This window comes from Spermophilus citellus (assembly GCF_964194105.1).
Source record: "Spermophilus citellus genome assembly, chromosome: 3".
Taxonomy (NCBI): Eukaryota; Metazoa; Chordata; class Mammalia; order Rodentia; family Sciuridae; genus Spermophilus; species Spermophilus citellus.
Genome location: NC_138184.1, coordinates 21,241,830 through 21,256,429, shown reverse-complemented (window position 1 = coordinate 21,256,429; position 14,600 = coordinate 21,241,830). Strand labels below are relative to the sequence as shown.

Below are 14,600 nucleotides of genomic sequence, written 5' to 3'. Positions count from 1 at the left end.
ATAAAATCCTCCTTCTTAGTGACTGAAAAGGGTATATCCTCAAAATATCAGCAGCTAGAATAAAAAGACATATGGGCTAAGTTACATCGGCCTCCCGTGCTGTCAAATCCATTTTTAAAACATTTTTATCCTAAAGTGTTTCCGTGGATGTTTTTCAGCTAGGAAGAGTTTAAGTCACAACCAACCTGATTCTCATCCTTTATTTGGGGATGCACAGGTTATAGCAGATTTTCTTATCACCATCCTTTCCAATTACTACACAAAGTATTTTAACTTTGAGTTGACTTAATGGCATCTAAATTATTATATTTACTACTTCCAAGTTCTTTATAAAAGATGACTCCACTCTACTACAGAATATTTTCCAGGCAGGCATAAAAACCAGCTTCTATGTTTCTAAAAATAGGACTGTGAACTGAGCACTCTGAGATAATATAAAGCTGCAAGGCCTAAATTACTGGTCTTCTTTTCACCATCATTGCCAAAGCATGGTTCTGGTTTCAGCTTCTAAAAATAGGATTTCTTGGGTTTTTGTGTGTGTGTGTGTGTGTGTTTTTATCCTTCAACCTTTTCAGGGCAGCTAAGAATGTAATTACTAGGAAGGAGCATTACCTTGAAAGGAAAATATGATACCACCTGGGCCTATTTAAAGATAGCAACCACTTAAACCAGATTCCTTCCTTCAAGATTGCTGAAGGATCTCCTGTAAGTACTGGGTTCTAACTATGATAGCCAGTAAGAAATCAGCAAAAAAAAAAATTGAGATCTAATCTAAGGGAGATTATCAAAAGACTAAAAGTGGAACCACCGCATGATCCAGGTATCCCACTCCATGGTATTTATCCAAGAGAACTAAAATCAGCATACTATAGTGATACACACAAATGTTCATAGCAATGCAACTCACAATAGCCAAGTTATAGAACCAGCCTAGATGTCCACCAAGAGATGGACAGATAAAGAAAATGTGGCATATATACAAAATGGAATTTTATTCAGCCATAAAGAAGAATAAAATTATGGCATTTGTTAGTAAATGGATAGAACCGGAAAACATCATGCTAAATGAAATAAGCTAGACTTAGAAAGTTGAGGGTCAAGATCAGGCCCAGCGGCCCGCCGGCATGGTAGACACGTCACCCCATTTGGAGGAGGGGCAGAGCAGAGCCGCCGCCCGTGCCTGCAAGCTAGGCAGACCTGCGACCTACAGAGAGAACAGGCCCAGCGGCCCGCTGGCGTGGTAGACACATCACCCCAATTGGAGGAAGGGCCCAGCTGCCGCCCGCAAGGTAGGCAGACCACGCATCCCAGAGAAGGGGCCCAGCGGCACGCCAGCCTAGTTGAAAGGTCACCCCAATTGAAGGAGGGGCATAGCCACCGCCCACACCTGCAAGGTAGGCAGACCTGCAAGGTAGGCAGACCTGCAACCTGGAGAACAGGCCCAGGAGCCCACCAGGGTGGTAGACACATCACACCTATTGGAGGAAGGGCCCAGCTGTTGCCCGCAAGGTAGGCAGACCACGCGACCTGGAGAAGGGGCCCAGCGGCCCGCCGGCGTAATAGACAGATCACCCCAATTGGAGGAGTAGCACAGCCGCCGCCCGCCCCTGCAAGGGAGACTTTGCAACTATACAAGAGCAAAATAAATATATAGGGGGAAAATTCAATAACACAACAGTTTCACCAAGCAGAAAGAAATGCAAGCAGTATGAAAAGACAAGGTAAGAAAGGACCACAAGCAATGCAGGTCAATTCAACTTTAGAAGAGGTAATAGCTGCAGCAGATGGAATGTCAGATAAAGAATTCAGGAGATACATGCTTCAGATGATCTGGAGTTTCAAGGAAGACATTAGACAGCAAAATCAGACAATGAAAGATCACTTCGACAATGAATTACATAAACAAATCCAAGAATCAAAAGATCAACTACACAGGGAGATAGAGGTTATAAAAAACAAACAAACAGAAATCCTAGAAAGGCAGGAAGCAATAAACCAACTTAAAAACTCAATTGAGAATACTACCAGCAGAGTAGAACACTTAGAAGATAGAACATCAGACAATGAAGACAAAGTATTTCAACTTGAAAAGAACATAGAGAGCTTGGCGAGACTCTTAAGAAACCATGAGCAGAACATCCAAGAAATATGGGATAACATAAAGAGACCAAATTTAAGAGTCTTTGGGATACAGGAAGGTATAGAGGTCCAAACCAAAGGAATGAGAAATCTGTTCAATGAAATAATACGAGAAAACTTCCCAGACTTGAAGAATGAGACAGAATCCCAAATCCTAGAAGCCTACAGGATGCCAAACATGCAAAATCATAAGAGATCCACACCTAGACACATTACAATGAAGATGCCCAACATACAGAATAAGGAGAGAATTTTAAAAGCTTTAAGAGAAAGGAAGCAGATTACATTTAGGGGTAAACCAATCAGGATAATAGCTGATCTTTCAACACAGACTCTGAAAGCTAGAAGATCCTGGAACAACATATATCAAACGCTGAAAGAAAATGGGTTCCAACCAAGAATTCTATATCCAGCGAAATTAAGCTTCAGGATGGAAGATGAAATTAAAACCTTCCACGATAAACAAAAGTTAAAAGAATTTGCAGCTAGAAAACAATCTCTTCAAAACATCCTTGGCAAAACATTATAGGAACAGGAAATGGAAAATAACAATGAAAACCAACAGTGGGAGGTAGTATAGTAAAGGGGGGAAAAATAATCAAAGAGGAAAAACAAACCATGTTAAGTAACATAAATAAACAAATATGGCTGGAAGAACAAACCATATCTCAATAATAACCCTAAATGTTAATGGCTTAAACTCACCAATTAAGAGACACAGGCTAGTAGAGTGGATCAAAAAAAAAAAGATCCAACAATATGCTGCCTACAGGAGACGCATTTGATAGGAAAAGACATACATAGACTGAAGGTGAAAGGTTGGGAAAAATCATATCACTCATATGGACTTCGGAAACAAGCAGGAGTGTCCATACTCATATCAAAATAGATTTCAAGCCAAAGTTAATCAAAAGGGATAAAGAGGGACACTACATACTACTCAAGGGAACCATACACCAACAAGACATAACAATCATAAATATATATGCTCCAAACAATGGTGCAGCTATGTTCATCAAACAAACTCTTCTCAAGTTCAAGAGTCTAATAGACCACCATACAATAATTATGGAAGACTTCAACACACCTCTCTCACCACTGGACAGATCTTCCAAACAAAAGTTGAATAAGGAAACTATAGAACTCAATAATACAATTAATAACCTAGACTTAATTGACATATATAGAATATACCACCCAACATCAAGCAGTTACACTTTTTTCTCAGCAGCACATGGATCCTTCTCAAAAATAGATCATATATTATGTCACAGGGCAACTCTTAGACATTATAAAGAAGTAGAGATAATACCATGCATCTTATCTGATCATAATGGAATGAAACTGAAAATCAACAATAAAAGAAGGAAGGAAAAATCATGCATCACTTGGAGAATGAACAATAGGTTACTAAATGATCAATGGGTTATAGAAGACATCAAGGAGGAAATTTAAAAATTCTTAGAGATCCACACATAGACACAACATATCGGAATCTATGGGACACAATGAAAGCAGTTCTAAGAGGAAAATTCATTGCATGGAGTTCATTCCTTAACAAAAGGAAAAACCAACAAATAAATGATCTCACACTTCATCTCAAAATCCTAGAAAAAGAAGAGCAAAACAACAGCAAAAGAAGTAGAAGGCAAGAAATAATTAAAATCAGAGCTGAAATTAATGAAATCGAAACAAAAGAAACAATTGAAAAAATTGACAAAACTAAAAGTTGGTTCTTTGAAAAAATAAGATCGACAGACCCTTAGCCATGCTAACAAAGAGAAGAAGAGAGAGAACTCAAATTACTAGCATACGGGATGAAAGAGGTAATATCACAACAGACACTTCAGAAATACAGAAGATAATTAGAAATTATTTTGAATCCTTATACTCCAATAAAATAGAAGATAGTGAAGGCATCGATAAATTTCTTAAGTCATATGATCTACCCAGATTGAGTCAGGAGGATATAGACAACCTAAACAGACCAATATCAATTGAGGAAATAGAAGAAGCCATCAAAAGACTACCAACTAAGAAAAGCCCCGGACTGGATGGGTATACAGCAGAGTTTTAGAAAACCTTTCAAGAAGAACTAATACCAATACTTTTCAAGCTATTCCAGGAAATAGAAAAAGAGGGAGAACTTCCAAATTCATTCTACGAGGCCAACATCACCCTGATTCCTAAACCAGACAAAGACACTTCAAAGAAAGAAAATTACAGACCAATATCTCTAATGAATCTAGATGCAAAAATCCTCAATAAAATTCTGGCGAATCGAATACAAAAACATATCAAAAAAATTGTGCACCATGATCAAGTAGGATTCATCCCTGGGATGCAAGGCTGGTTCAATATACGGAAATCAATAAATGTTATTCACCACATCAACAGACTTAAAGATAAGAACCATATAATCATCTCGATAGATGCGGAAAAAGCATTCGACAAAGTACAGCATCCCTTTATGTTCAAAACTCTAGAAAAACTAGGGATAACAGGAACATACCTCAATATTGTAAAAGCAATCTATGCTAAGCCTCAGGCTAGCATCATTCTGAATGGAGAAAAATTGAAGGCATTCCCTCTAAAATCTGGAACAAGACAGGGATGCCCTCTCTCACCACTTCTGTTCAACATAGTTCTCGAAACACTGGCCAGAGCAATTAGACAGACGAAAGAAATTAAAGGCATAAAAATAGGAAAAGAAGAACTTAAATTATCACTATTTGCAGATGACATGATTCTATACCTAGCAGACCCAAAAGGGTCTACAAAGAAACTATTAGAGCTAATAAATGAATTCAGCAAAGTGGCAGGATATAAAATCAACACGCATAAATCAAAGGCATTTCTGTATATCAACGACAAAACTTCTGAAACGGAAATGAGGAAAAACACTCCATTCACAATATCCTCAAAAAAAATAAAATACTTGGGAATCAACCTAACAAAAGAGGTGAAAGATTTATACAATGAAAACTACACAACCCTAAAGAGAGAAGTCGAAGAAGATCTTAGAAGATGGAAAAATATACCCTGTTCATGGATAGGCAGAACTAACATTATCAAAATGGCGATATTACCAAAAGTTCTCTATAGATTTAATGCAATGCCAATCAAAATCCCAACGGCATTTCTTATAGAAATAGATAAAGCAATCATGAAATTCATTTGGAAAAATAAAAGACCCAGAATAGCAAAAACAACTCTAAGCAGGAAGTGTGAATCAGGTGGTATAGCGATACCAGACTTCAAACTATACTACAGAGCAATAGTAACAAAAACAGCATGGTACTGGTACCAAAACAGGCGGGTGGACCAATGGTACAGAATAGAGGACACAGAAACCAATCCACAATATTACAACTATCTTATATTTGATAAAGGGGCTAAAAGTGTGCAATGGAGGAAGGATAGCATCTTCAACAAATGGTGCTGGGAAAACTGGAAATCCATATGCAACAAAATGAAACTGAATCCCTTTCTCTCGCCATGCACAAAAGTTAACTCAAAATGGATCAAGGAGCTTGACATCAAATCAGAGACACGGCGTCTGATAGAAGAAAAAGTTGGCTACAATCTACATACTGTGGGGTTGGGCTCCAAATTCCTCAATAGGACACCCATAGCACAAGAGTTAATAACTAGAATCAACAAATGGGACTTACTCAAACTAAAAAGTTTTTTCTCAGCAAAAGAAACAATAAGAGAGGTAAATAGGGAGCCTACATCCTGGGAACAAATCCTTACTCCTCACACTTCAGATAGAGCCCTAATATCCAGAGTATACAAAGAACTCAAAAAATTAAACAATAAGAAAACAACCCAATCAACAAATGGGCCAAGGACCTGAACAGACACTTCTCAAAGGAGGACATACAATCAATCAACAAGTACATGAAAAAATGCTCACCATCTCTAGCAGTCAGAGAAAAGCAAATCAAAACCACCCTAAGATACCATCTCACTCCAGTAAGATTGGCAGCCATTAGGAAGTCAAACAACAACAACAAGTGCTGGCGAGGATGTGGGGAAAAGGGTACACTTGTTCATTGCCGGTGGGACTGCAAATTGGTGCGGCCAATTTGGAGAGCAGTATGGAGATTTCTTGGAAAGCTGGGAATGGAACCACCATTTGACCCAGCTATTCCCCTTCTCGGTCTATTCCCTAAAGACCTAAAAAGAGCATACTACACGGAAACTGCTACATCGATGTTAATAGCAGCACAATTCACAATAGCAAGACTGTGGAACCAACCTAGATGCCCTTCAATAGACGAATGGATAAAAAAAAATGTGGCATTTATACACAATGGAGTATTACTTTGCATTAAAAAATGACAAAATCATAGAATTTGCAGGGAAATGGATGGCATTAGAGCAGATTATGCTAAGTGAAGCTAGCCAATCCCTAAAAAACAAATGCCAAATGTCTTCTTTGATATAAGGAGAGTATCTAAGAACAGAGTAGGGAGGAAGAGCATGAGAAGATGATTAACATTAAACAGGGATGAGAGGTGGGAGGGAAAGGGAGAGAGAAGGGAAATTGCATGGAAATGGAAGGAGACCCTCAGAGTTATACAAAATTACATACAAGAGGAAGTGAGGGGAAAGGGAAAAAAAACAAGGGGGAGAAATGAATTACAGTAGAGGGGGTAGAGAGAGAAGAGGGGAGGGGAGGAGGGGAGGGGGGATAGCAGAGGATAGGAAAGGCAGCAGAATACAACAGACACTAGTATGGCAATATGTAAATCAGTGTATGTGTAACCAATGTGATTCTGCAATCTGTATACGGGGTAAAAATGGGAGTTCATAACCCACTTGAATCAAAATGTGAAATATGATATATCAAGAACTATGTAGTGGTTTGAACAACCAACAATAAAAAATAAAATAATAATAAAAAAATAAAATAAGACTTAGAAGATAAAAAAAAAGAAAGTTGAGGGTCAAATGTTTTATCTCATTTGTGGAAGCTAGAGAGAGAGAAAAAGAGAGAAAAGGAATTTAAAAAATGATCTCATGAATTATGCTATGTCTGTGTACACACTGTAATGAATCATGTGTATATGTATACACACACACACACATACATACATATAATTATAATCACAAATTAAAAATAAGAATGATAATAACAGAAGGGAGATCCGTAAAATAGAGTGAGTAGGTCAAGGGAGGGAGAAAGGAAGGGCAAGGGAAGGTACCAGGGAATGAGAGTGATCAAATTATGTGCATGTATGAATATGGAATAATGAATCCCACTATTATATATACTTATAATTCACCAATAAAAATAATTTAAAAAACCAAATCATATCAAAGACATAATAGGAAACGTGTCAGATCATATTAGGTCCATTTTTCTGTTACTGTAACAAAATACCCTAGGCAGGCTAACTTTCTAAGAACAGGGCCTTTTTTCAGTTCACAATTCTGGCACCAGCATCAGCTCGGCTCTGGTGAGAACCTCACAGCAGAGGGCAGGAGCACATCCAATAGGGCAAGATCACATCTACAAAGAGGAAGCCAGATCATGTCCCCAATGATCTTAAGTCTTCCACCAGGGACCACCTCTTTAAAGGTTTTATCACCTCCTATGTTGCCACATAGCAGACCAACCCTCCACAACATGAAACTTTTGGGAACAAACTCAAACCACATCTAAACCATAGCAGCTCTCATCAATCAAAATGTGCTAATCATCTGAAAGATGTTTTGAGACAAAACTGTAACCTAAACTAGATAACATTCCTTAAGATACAGCTAATATGTGGGCAGTTCTTGGGTCCCTTAACTCCTCTTTCTAAAGAAAATCTTTCCTTAGGTCATCCGCCCAGGCACATGCACATATACCTACACAGACCCCTGTCTCTGTTAAGAAGCAGTAGGAGAAGCAGAGTCTGAGGTATGAAAAGATATTAGCACGTAGAGAAGCAAGCAATGGACAGCTGTCAAGATCACCACTTGACGACCAAGACACACATGGAAACAGCATTCTGTTTTCCATGTTGCTTGCCATTTGATGGAATGATGAATGGCCCTCATGTGTACATCTCAGAGCACCACCAAAATCCTCAAAATCATGTTTCCAATGACACAATTTCTATCTGCTTAATGAAAGCTTTCTATCAAAACCCAGTATTACAGTAAGCAGCAAGCAAATTGACAATCATTGTGTGTCAACCTAGGATATGAAGTATTTTCCGTGAGAGCCTTGGCTACCTCTCACAGTACTAATAGGCTTCACATTGAGCAGGATGAAGTCTCTCCTCCCCAAAGAAGAGGCTACCCAAGAAAGCAGCAGCTCTCACAAAGCTTAAAGGGGAACTGCCTTTCCACTGTGGAGTAACCTACTAAAAATCTAGGGTTTAACTTACTCTAAGTTTATCAGTTCTGAAAATAGTTCACAGTTTACAATTATGCATATACCTCCTCTTCTTCAACTAAATATGATATAAATTTAAATGGTATAAAAGACAACATAGCATTTTAAAGATCACATTTCCAAAGACATAAAGAAAGAGAGTAATGCAGAATTTTTAAATGTCGACTTGAAAACTAAAATAGGATTTTTATGTCAGCTGATATAAAAAACCTTTCCAATGACCATGACTGAGATGACTTTATTGCTTTTATATTTAGGACCAAAAAAGAAAGACACAGAAGAAAGGGAAAGAGGAAGGAAGGATCCTTGTTCACAAAAGGCTCATCTGGCCAGCAAGAAAGTTATTTCTGTTATGGCTTCAGGGTGCCAGCCCATACACCCAAGAGAAATCCATTCAAGTAGTTCTTTCAGGGTTTTCATTCAGCAGAAAATTTTTCTCTTTCAAGCAGCTAGGAGCATTTGGAAACTAGATGATCCATTGTATCATTTGATAAAAAAGCACACTTACACTTTTCTCTATCCCAGCTTTACCCAAAAAGATGTGTAGAAACTCAGGTGTGGAAACCATGATTTCCATAGGACAGTCTGACCAATGTGGACAAACAGGAAGGATGTTTACATTAACAACCAGGACAGTGTCTCAAGTGGCTTGGGTTTTATTTCATGCAGTACCCAGCTGTGTCTGAAAACATGTCCATCCACCAAGAGATTAAGGAAGATTAGAAATCTTAGTACCAAATAACTACTTAAATACAGAATATAGAATTCCTGGTTACTAAAAGTAGCAGAAAGACACCACTGCCCCATTTTTGTTCATTATACCGAACTAAAAACAGAAAAAAAAAAAAAGAAACATGAAATAGATACCCCTATCTTTGACAAAAATATAGAAAAATAAACTTAAAACTCAAATCCTAAACTACTATAAAAAGCCTTGAAAATAGCTCAGGGTAAACTAAGGCACCCACACCTCTGCAAACTTGGGCCAAGCAGGCAAAGAGCAGGGTTCTCCTAGACACTGTGGGATGGCTGTCCCCCTGGTCAGCATGCAGGCACATGAGGATGCACGGTGAACCCCTGGAGCATGTCTGCCCCACAGCTAGACAAGGTGAAGCTAGAGAGGAAAAAAGGCATATTGGAAGAAGGAACTGCCCGCTAGAACCCAGGATGGAGAATGACTAAGTCTGGAGCTGTGGTCAGCCCAAAATAGGCCTAAAGGCCAAACCCAATCAAAGAACTCTGCAAGAACAGGACTCCACAGGGGCTCTCTGCAGAGCCCTAGATGACTCAAGAATGCATTGCTGGGCAGAGCTAAGCTTCCTATTTTGACAGTTCCCCCATAGAGACCTCCAGTCACCCCTCTCTCCAAAATATACACTTCCCTTCAAAATCAAAAAGACAGCCACCAGTCTGGGAAGAACAGGGATTCATTAAAAAATAACTAATAATCACAAAGAAAATAGCATAGAGCTCTGAAAAAATATTACAAGGAAACCACAAACACTAAAAGGAAAAAGAAAAACCACAAATAAAAGGTAGAAATGAAACATAGCAGAAGCCTACGGAAAATAAAAACTTTTCTAAGAAAACAGAATTTATCCAAATTGACCCCAGGAGCAATGGAAAGTCGAAATACACCCTTCTACAAATGATTCAGAGAAAACTGTTCAAATCCTAACCCATGAACAAACATCAAACCAGATGATTTCTTAAAGGAATTCTACCAAACCTTTAGTTTAAAAAAAAAAAACACAGGGTCTGGGGAGGAGTTTGAGCATCTATACTTTTTATTAAAGTTTCTGTGGTGATTCTGCAAAAAAAAAAAAACAAAAACAAAAAAAACAGATTAGATTTTAACTAGAGACAGTAGAAGAACAAAGAAAGACAGAAACAAATCTTAAACTTTACTCACTGGTATTGTTAATGTTGAAATTAGCATGATTTTACAAGTTATTTTATGTAAAACGTAAGATAAAGTAAATTAGTAATTATAGTAATGTTATTAAGAATCAAGATTTTCAAAGTGAAAAGAAATACAAATATAAAATCAAAGAAATTAAGTAAAATTCCATAATGTTAAATTTGAATTGAGTATATTAATATAAATTCATTATTTGAAAAAAATGTATTTCTTAGCCTTTTCCATTGAAATGTGAGAAAAGATGACACACCCAAGATAGAAAAATATTTTTTTAAGCACAGAAATAAGCAATTTCAACAGACAACATAATATTGAATAAGATATCTCAACACAAAACAGGTCATTTACTTAAGTAGTATAAAAGTGTAGCTCAGTGGTAGAGCGCTTGCCTAGCATGCACAAGGCCCTGGATTTGACCACCAAGACCACAAAAACAAATTAAAAAATCATTTGGTTAAAAGAAAAAAAAAAAGTCCTCAGGTCAGAATGCAAGCAAAATCCAACTACATCCTAATATGAGAGATCCACCTAAAACAACCTTTAGAGGGACTAAAAAACAGATGGGTAAAAAGATCCCAGCACATGCAAACTTAAAGCAAGAACTACAAGAAAAAAGTTGAACACTGCAACCTTAACAAAACAGTGAACAAGATGAAGACTAATACTTCATGACTATAAAAGATGCAATCTATAAGGAAAATTTTTCAAAAATATGTAGCCAATAAAATAATTTCATCAGAATGTGTATTCACAAAACTGGTTGCTATAATGACTTACATAATGACTTTCCTGGGTACAACTTTGCCTGGGGGTAGCCAGGGATCATTTTTTCATCTCTAGCTCTAAGATTTTCAAGTTCATGTTTGATAATGAATTGACATTCTGCCATTGTGAGGAAATCATCATTGTTATCTAAAATAAAACAAAAATATATGTTTTCTCAGTAACAATCAAAGTAAAGTTAAGCAATATCTCAATTACTTGATATTATAATGATATAAGCAATAACAATTAACATAAAGAGTAACCAAAGTATGAAATTGGTAAATTAAACAGAACATAAAGCTTCATAGATATTTCATAAGAATAAAAATATTTGGTCATGCTTTCTCACACTACAATTCTTCAATCATTTTAATAATTATTATGTAGTATGTTACAAACATTCAAACAGCATACACTTGCTGATCTCAGTGGGAGGCAATATATTCTTGAATTCTAACAGTATTTTTTACCAGAGACTCCCAAATGGGAAAACCTCCTCTTTCAAACTCTCAAGACTCCATTCTGGAGGCAAATGTGAAAGAGAGAACCAAGTCTGATAAGAAAACAGAGTTCCTTTTGACAGGTGACTCTTCTTAAATGAGGTAAATTTCACCTGGCTCATTAAGTCACTAAGGAATAAAAATCCAGAATTGGTCTGAAGAAGTCTAATCATGTCTTCTAACTCTGAAAGCTCTGAAGGGGTCAGCTTGATTCTGAAGCCAAACACTGCTCCTGATAAAACTACTCTGACTTCCTGCTGCTTTCCAGAAAACATTCCCTTTCCTCCGGAAGGCCAGGACATAATCACTTACCCTACCATATTCAGTAGGAGCCAAAAACTTCAGGAAATGATGTTTAAAGATACAGAACCACTATGGTGTTTCTTACAGGATTTTTCTGTATCAAGCCAATGGATATTCATCACTATGAACATTAGTATGGGATACTGTAAAAAAGTTACATATGTCCTTCTATTCCAGGGTGTTCTCTATTCCAGAGGTGGTAAAGTATGGTCTATGAGTCAAACTAGCCTGCTACCTGGTTTTACAAATAAAATTTTGTTGGAAAACAGCCTCATCCCTTCGTTTACTTAAGGGTCTAAGCTTCTTCTCTGTTCTACCATGGCAGTATTAAGTGCAGCAGAGACAACATGGCCCACAAAGCCTAAAATATTCACTAATATGACCCTTTACTAGAAAGACTCCTAATCCATTCCTCAAAAACTTTTTTGCAATAAGAGGATTATGATATAAACAAAATATCGTGGGGCTCACCATCAAAACCTTTGAAGTTCTGTCGTGTTCCGTATGTGAAGGCTCTCATGGTGTTATCATTGCACTCTTTTACCAATCCCACTGCTTCTGCCCCCAGTAACAGTCTGATCTGGGAGGCACCAACAAGATACAGATTGTGATGTTCTAGTGTTTCTGTCTCATATTTATTTAACAGTGGTCTAAACAACAACTGGGCACCTTCAAAAACAAAACATTAGCACAACCTTAGAGACAAACATACAATTTTCAAAAATGAAAACCTTCTAAATGAGTATATATCTAGTCTGGTAGAAGGAGAAGAAATTATATTAACAATTTAAATCTATATTCCAAGGAAATAAAAAAAATAGAAGTTTTGGATAGTCAATCTTTATAAAGTGATAAAGTAAAAACTGAAAATGTAGCAGTAAGTGGTCTGCCATTTATTCAAATGAGCAGTTGAAACGAGAATCCAATGTTCATTAGCTTTAAGTATAAAACAGTTATTAAGTAAAAATACAGAGTAAAAGGATAAAATTTCCTAATATAAGCCTAATGGACTAAAATGTAAAAAAATTAAAATTAAATAACATACACTAGCAAAAAAAGTCATAAATGTAATATAACTACACTAGACTATAAGAAATATTATAAAAGATAATTATTAAAGAATTCAAGCAATATAGCTTTTTAGTGATTTTTCTATAAATTTCTTAATATACTTTTTTTCCCTAATTCAGTCTTACTATCTTGAATTTGTGATCTTCTTACCTCAGCTTCCCAAGTACCTGTACAACCACACCCAGAAAATTTTTCAAAATTATCACTATTTTCCCAAAACATTAAAAATAATATTGTATATATAATTATTACTTAAGAGATAACAGAGAAAAGGAATTTTTTTCTAATTATTTTTTACCTACATCAAACTTTCCAAGGTACATTTATTTATTTACTTATTTATTTTTAATTTGAGACAGGGTAAGCACTAAGTTGCCCAGGATGGCCTTGAACTCTTGGGCTCAAGGGATGCTCCTGGCCCTACCCTCTGAGTAGCTGGGACTACAGGTGATGTCATTGCAGCCAACTGTTTACTTCTTTACTATGAGTTCTGTAGAAATAGTTGACAGACATTAATCATATAATTGGATAATGAATAAAATTATATAATTTTAAAAATTTATAATTTCAAAAAAACATAATTTACTTACAAATAGATTAGTTTATTAAGATTAATGTATTATGACACTATTATTTAGGTAATTTACAATAGAGGTATTAAAATTTTTAATAAAAGGTATATTCAAATTATAGAGAAAAAGTACAAATGGCTCTTAAATATAAAATCATTAACCTCATTCACATTAAGAGAAATACAAAAAGAGTCACCAAAATGCTAATTTTCTCTTCTCGAAATGCAAAGGTAGAAAGTTTGATAACAGGGTAGTGAGTATGGTGGCCACCAGGTGCCCTACTCCAGGAGAATCTGCTTGGAGGAGCTGGTGCTAGCCACCATTCCTTACACCAAGCCATGCTGCTTCTGGCTGCTCCGAGCCACTGGCTGAATACACAGGAGACTCTGGAGCAAGGCCATTCCTGCTCAACATGGTTCTCCTTTAAAGGGAAACCTAAAGCCTGGCTGACACTTCAGAATTCCTGTGCTTTCAGGCTCTTCCTCCCTTGCCTCTCTCACAAGTGTCAGATCTACTCCTGTTCCATTCTCTTTATCTTTTTACAAATCTTTCCCTTAGTAAACCTCTGGTGTATTCAAATCCCACCCTGGCATCTCTTTCTTAAAGGACCCAAACTGACACAGTGAGTGTGTGAGGAAAGTTACCCTCGTCCTACTGAGGAAGTAATGGAGTAAGTTCAAAGAATCCTTTGTTAATGTCTTATTTTGAAGACAGTAGTCCCCATCTCCCTGCCCCAAGTTACCGTCCCCTTCAAATTATTCAGGTGATTCGTTTATTATTTGCTTTCATATCACCAGATCATATTGTCTAGAGAGGTATTTCTTGATTTTTTTTCATTTTAAGTCTAGCAAGATGAGGATTTAGTTCCCATTTTTCCCAACCTTCACCATGTGCATTCACCATTCCTACCTCCCCATTCTCACAATGTAGTTATG

The 14,600-nt window shown here is 36.8% G+C and overlaps 1 protein-coding gene across 5 annotated transcripts in view; it reads right to left on the bottom strand.

The window, feature by feature from the left end:
• The window catches only part of ANO10 (anoctamin 10), a 178,789-nt gene that overhangs the window by 148,228 nt on the left and 15,961 nt on the right, over positions 1–14,600 (bottom strand). For all 5 annotated transcript variants that reach the window (XM_081288045.1, XM_081288047.1, XM_081288046.1 and 2 more), the window contains exons 3-4: positions 12,494–12,691; positions 11,232–11,366 (exon numbers count right to left, since the gene is read on the bottom strand). In XM_081288045.1, the coding sequence (XP_081144171.1) occupies positions 11,232–11,366; positions 12,494–12,691 (333 nt within the window). The remainder of the gene's footprint in view (positions 1–11,231; positions 11,367–12,493; positions 12,692–14,600) is intronic.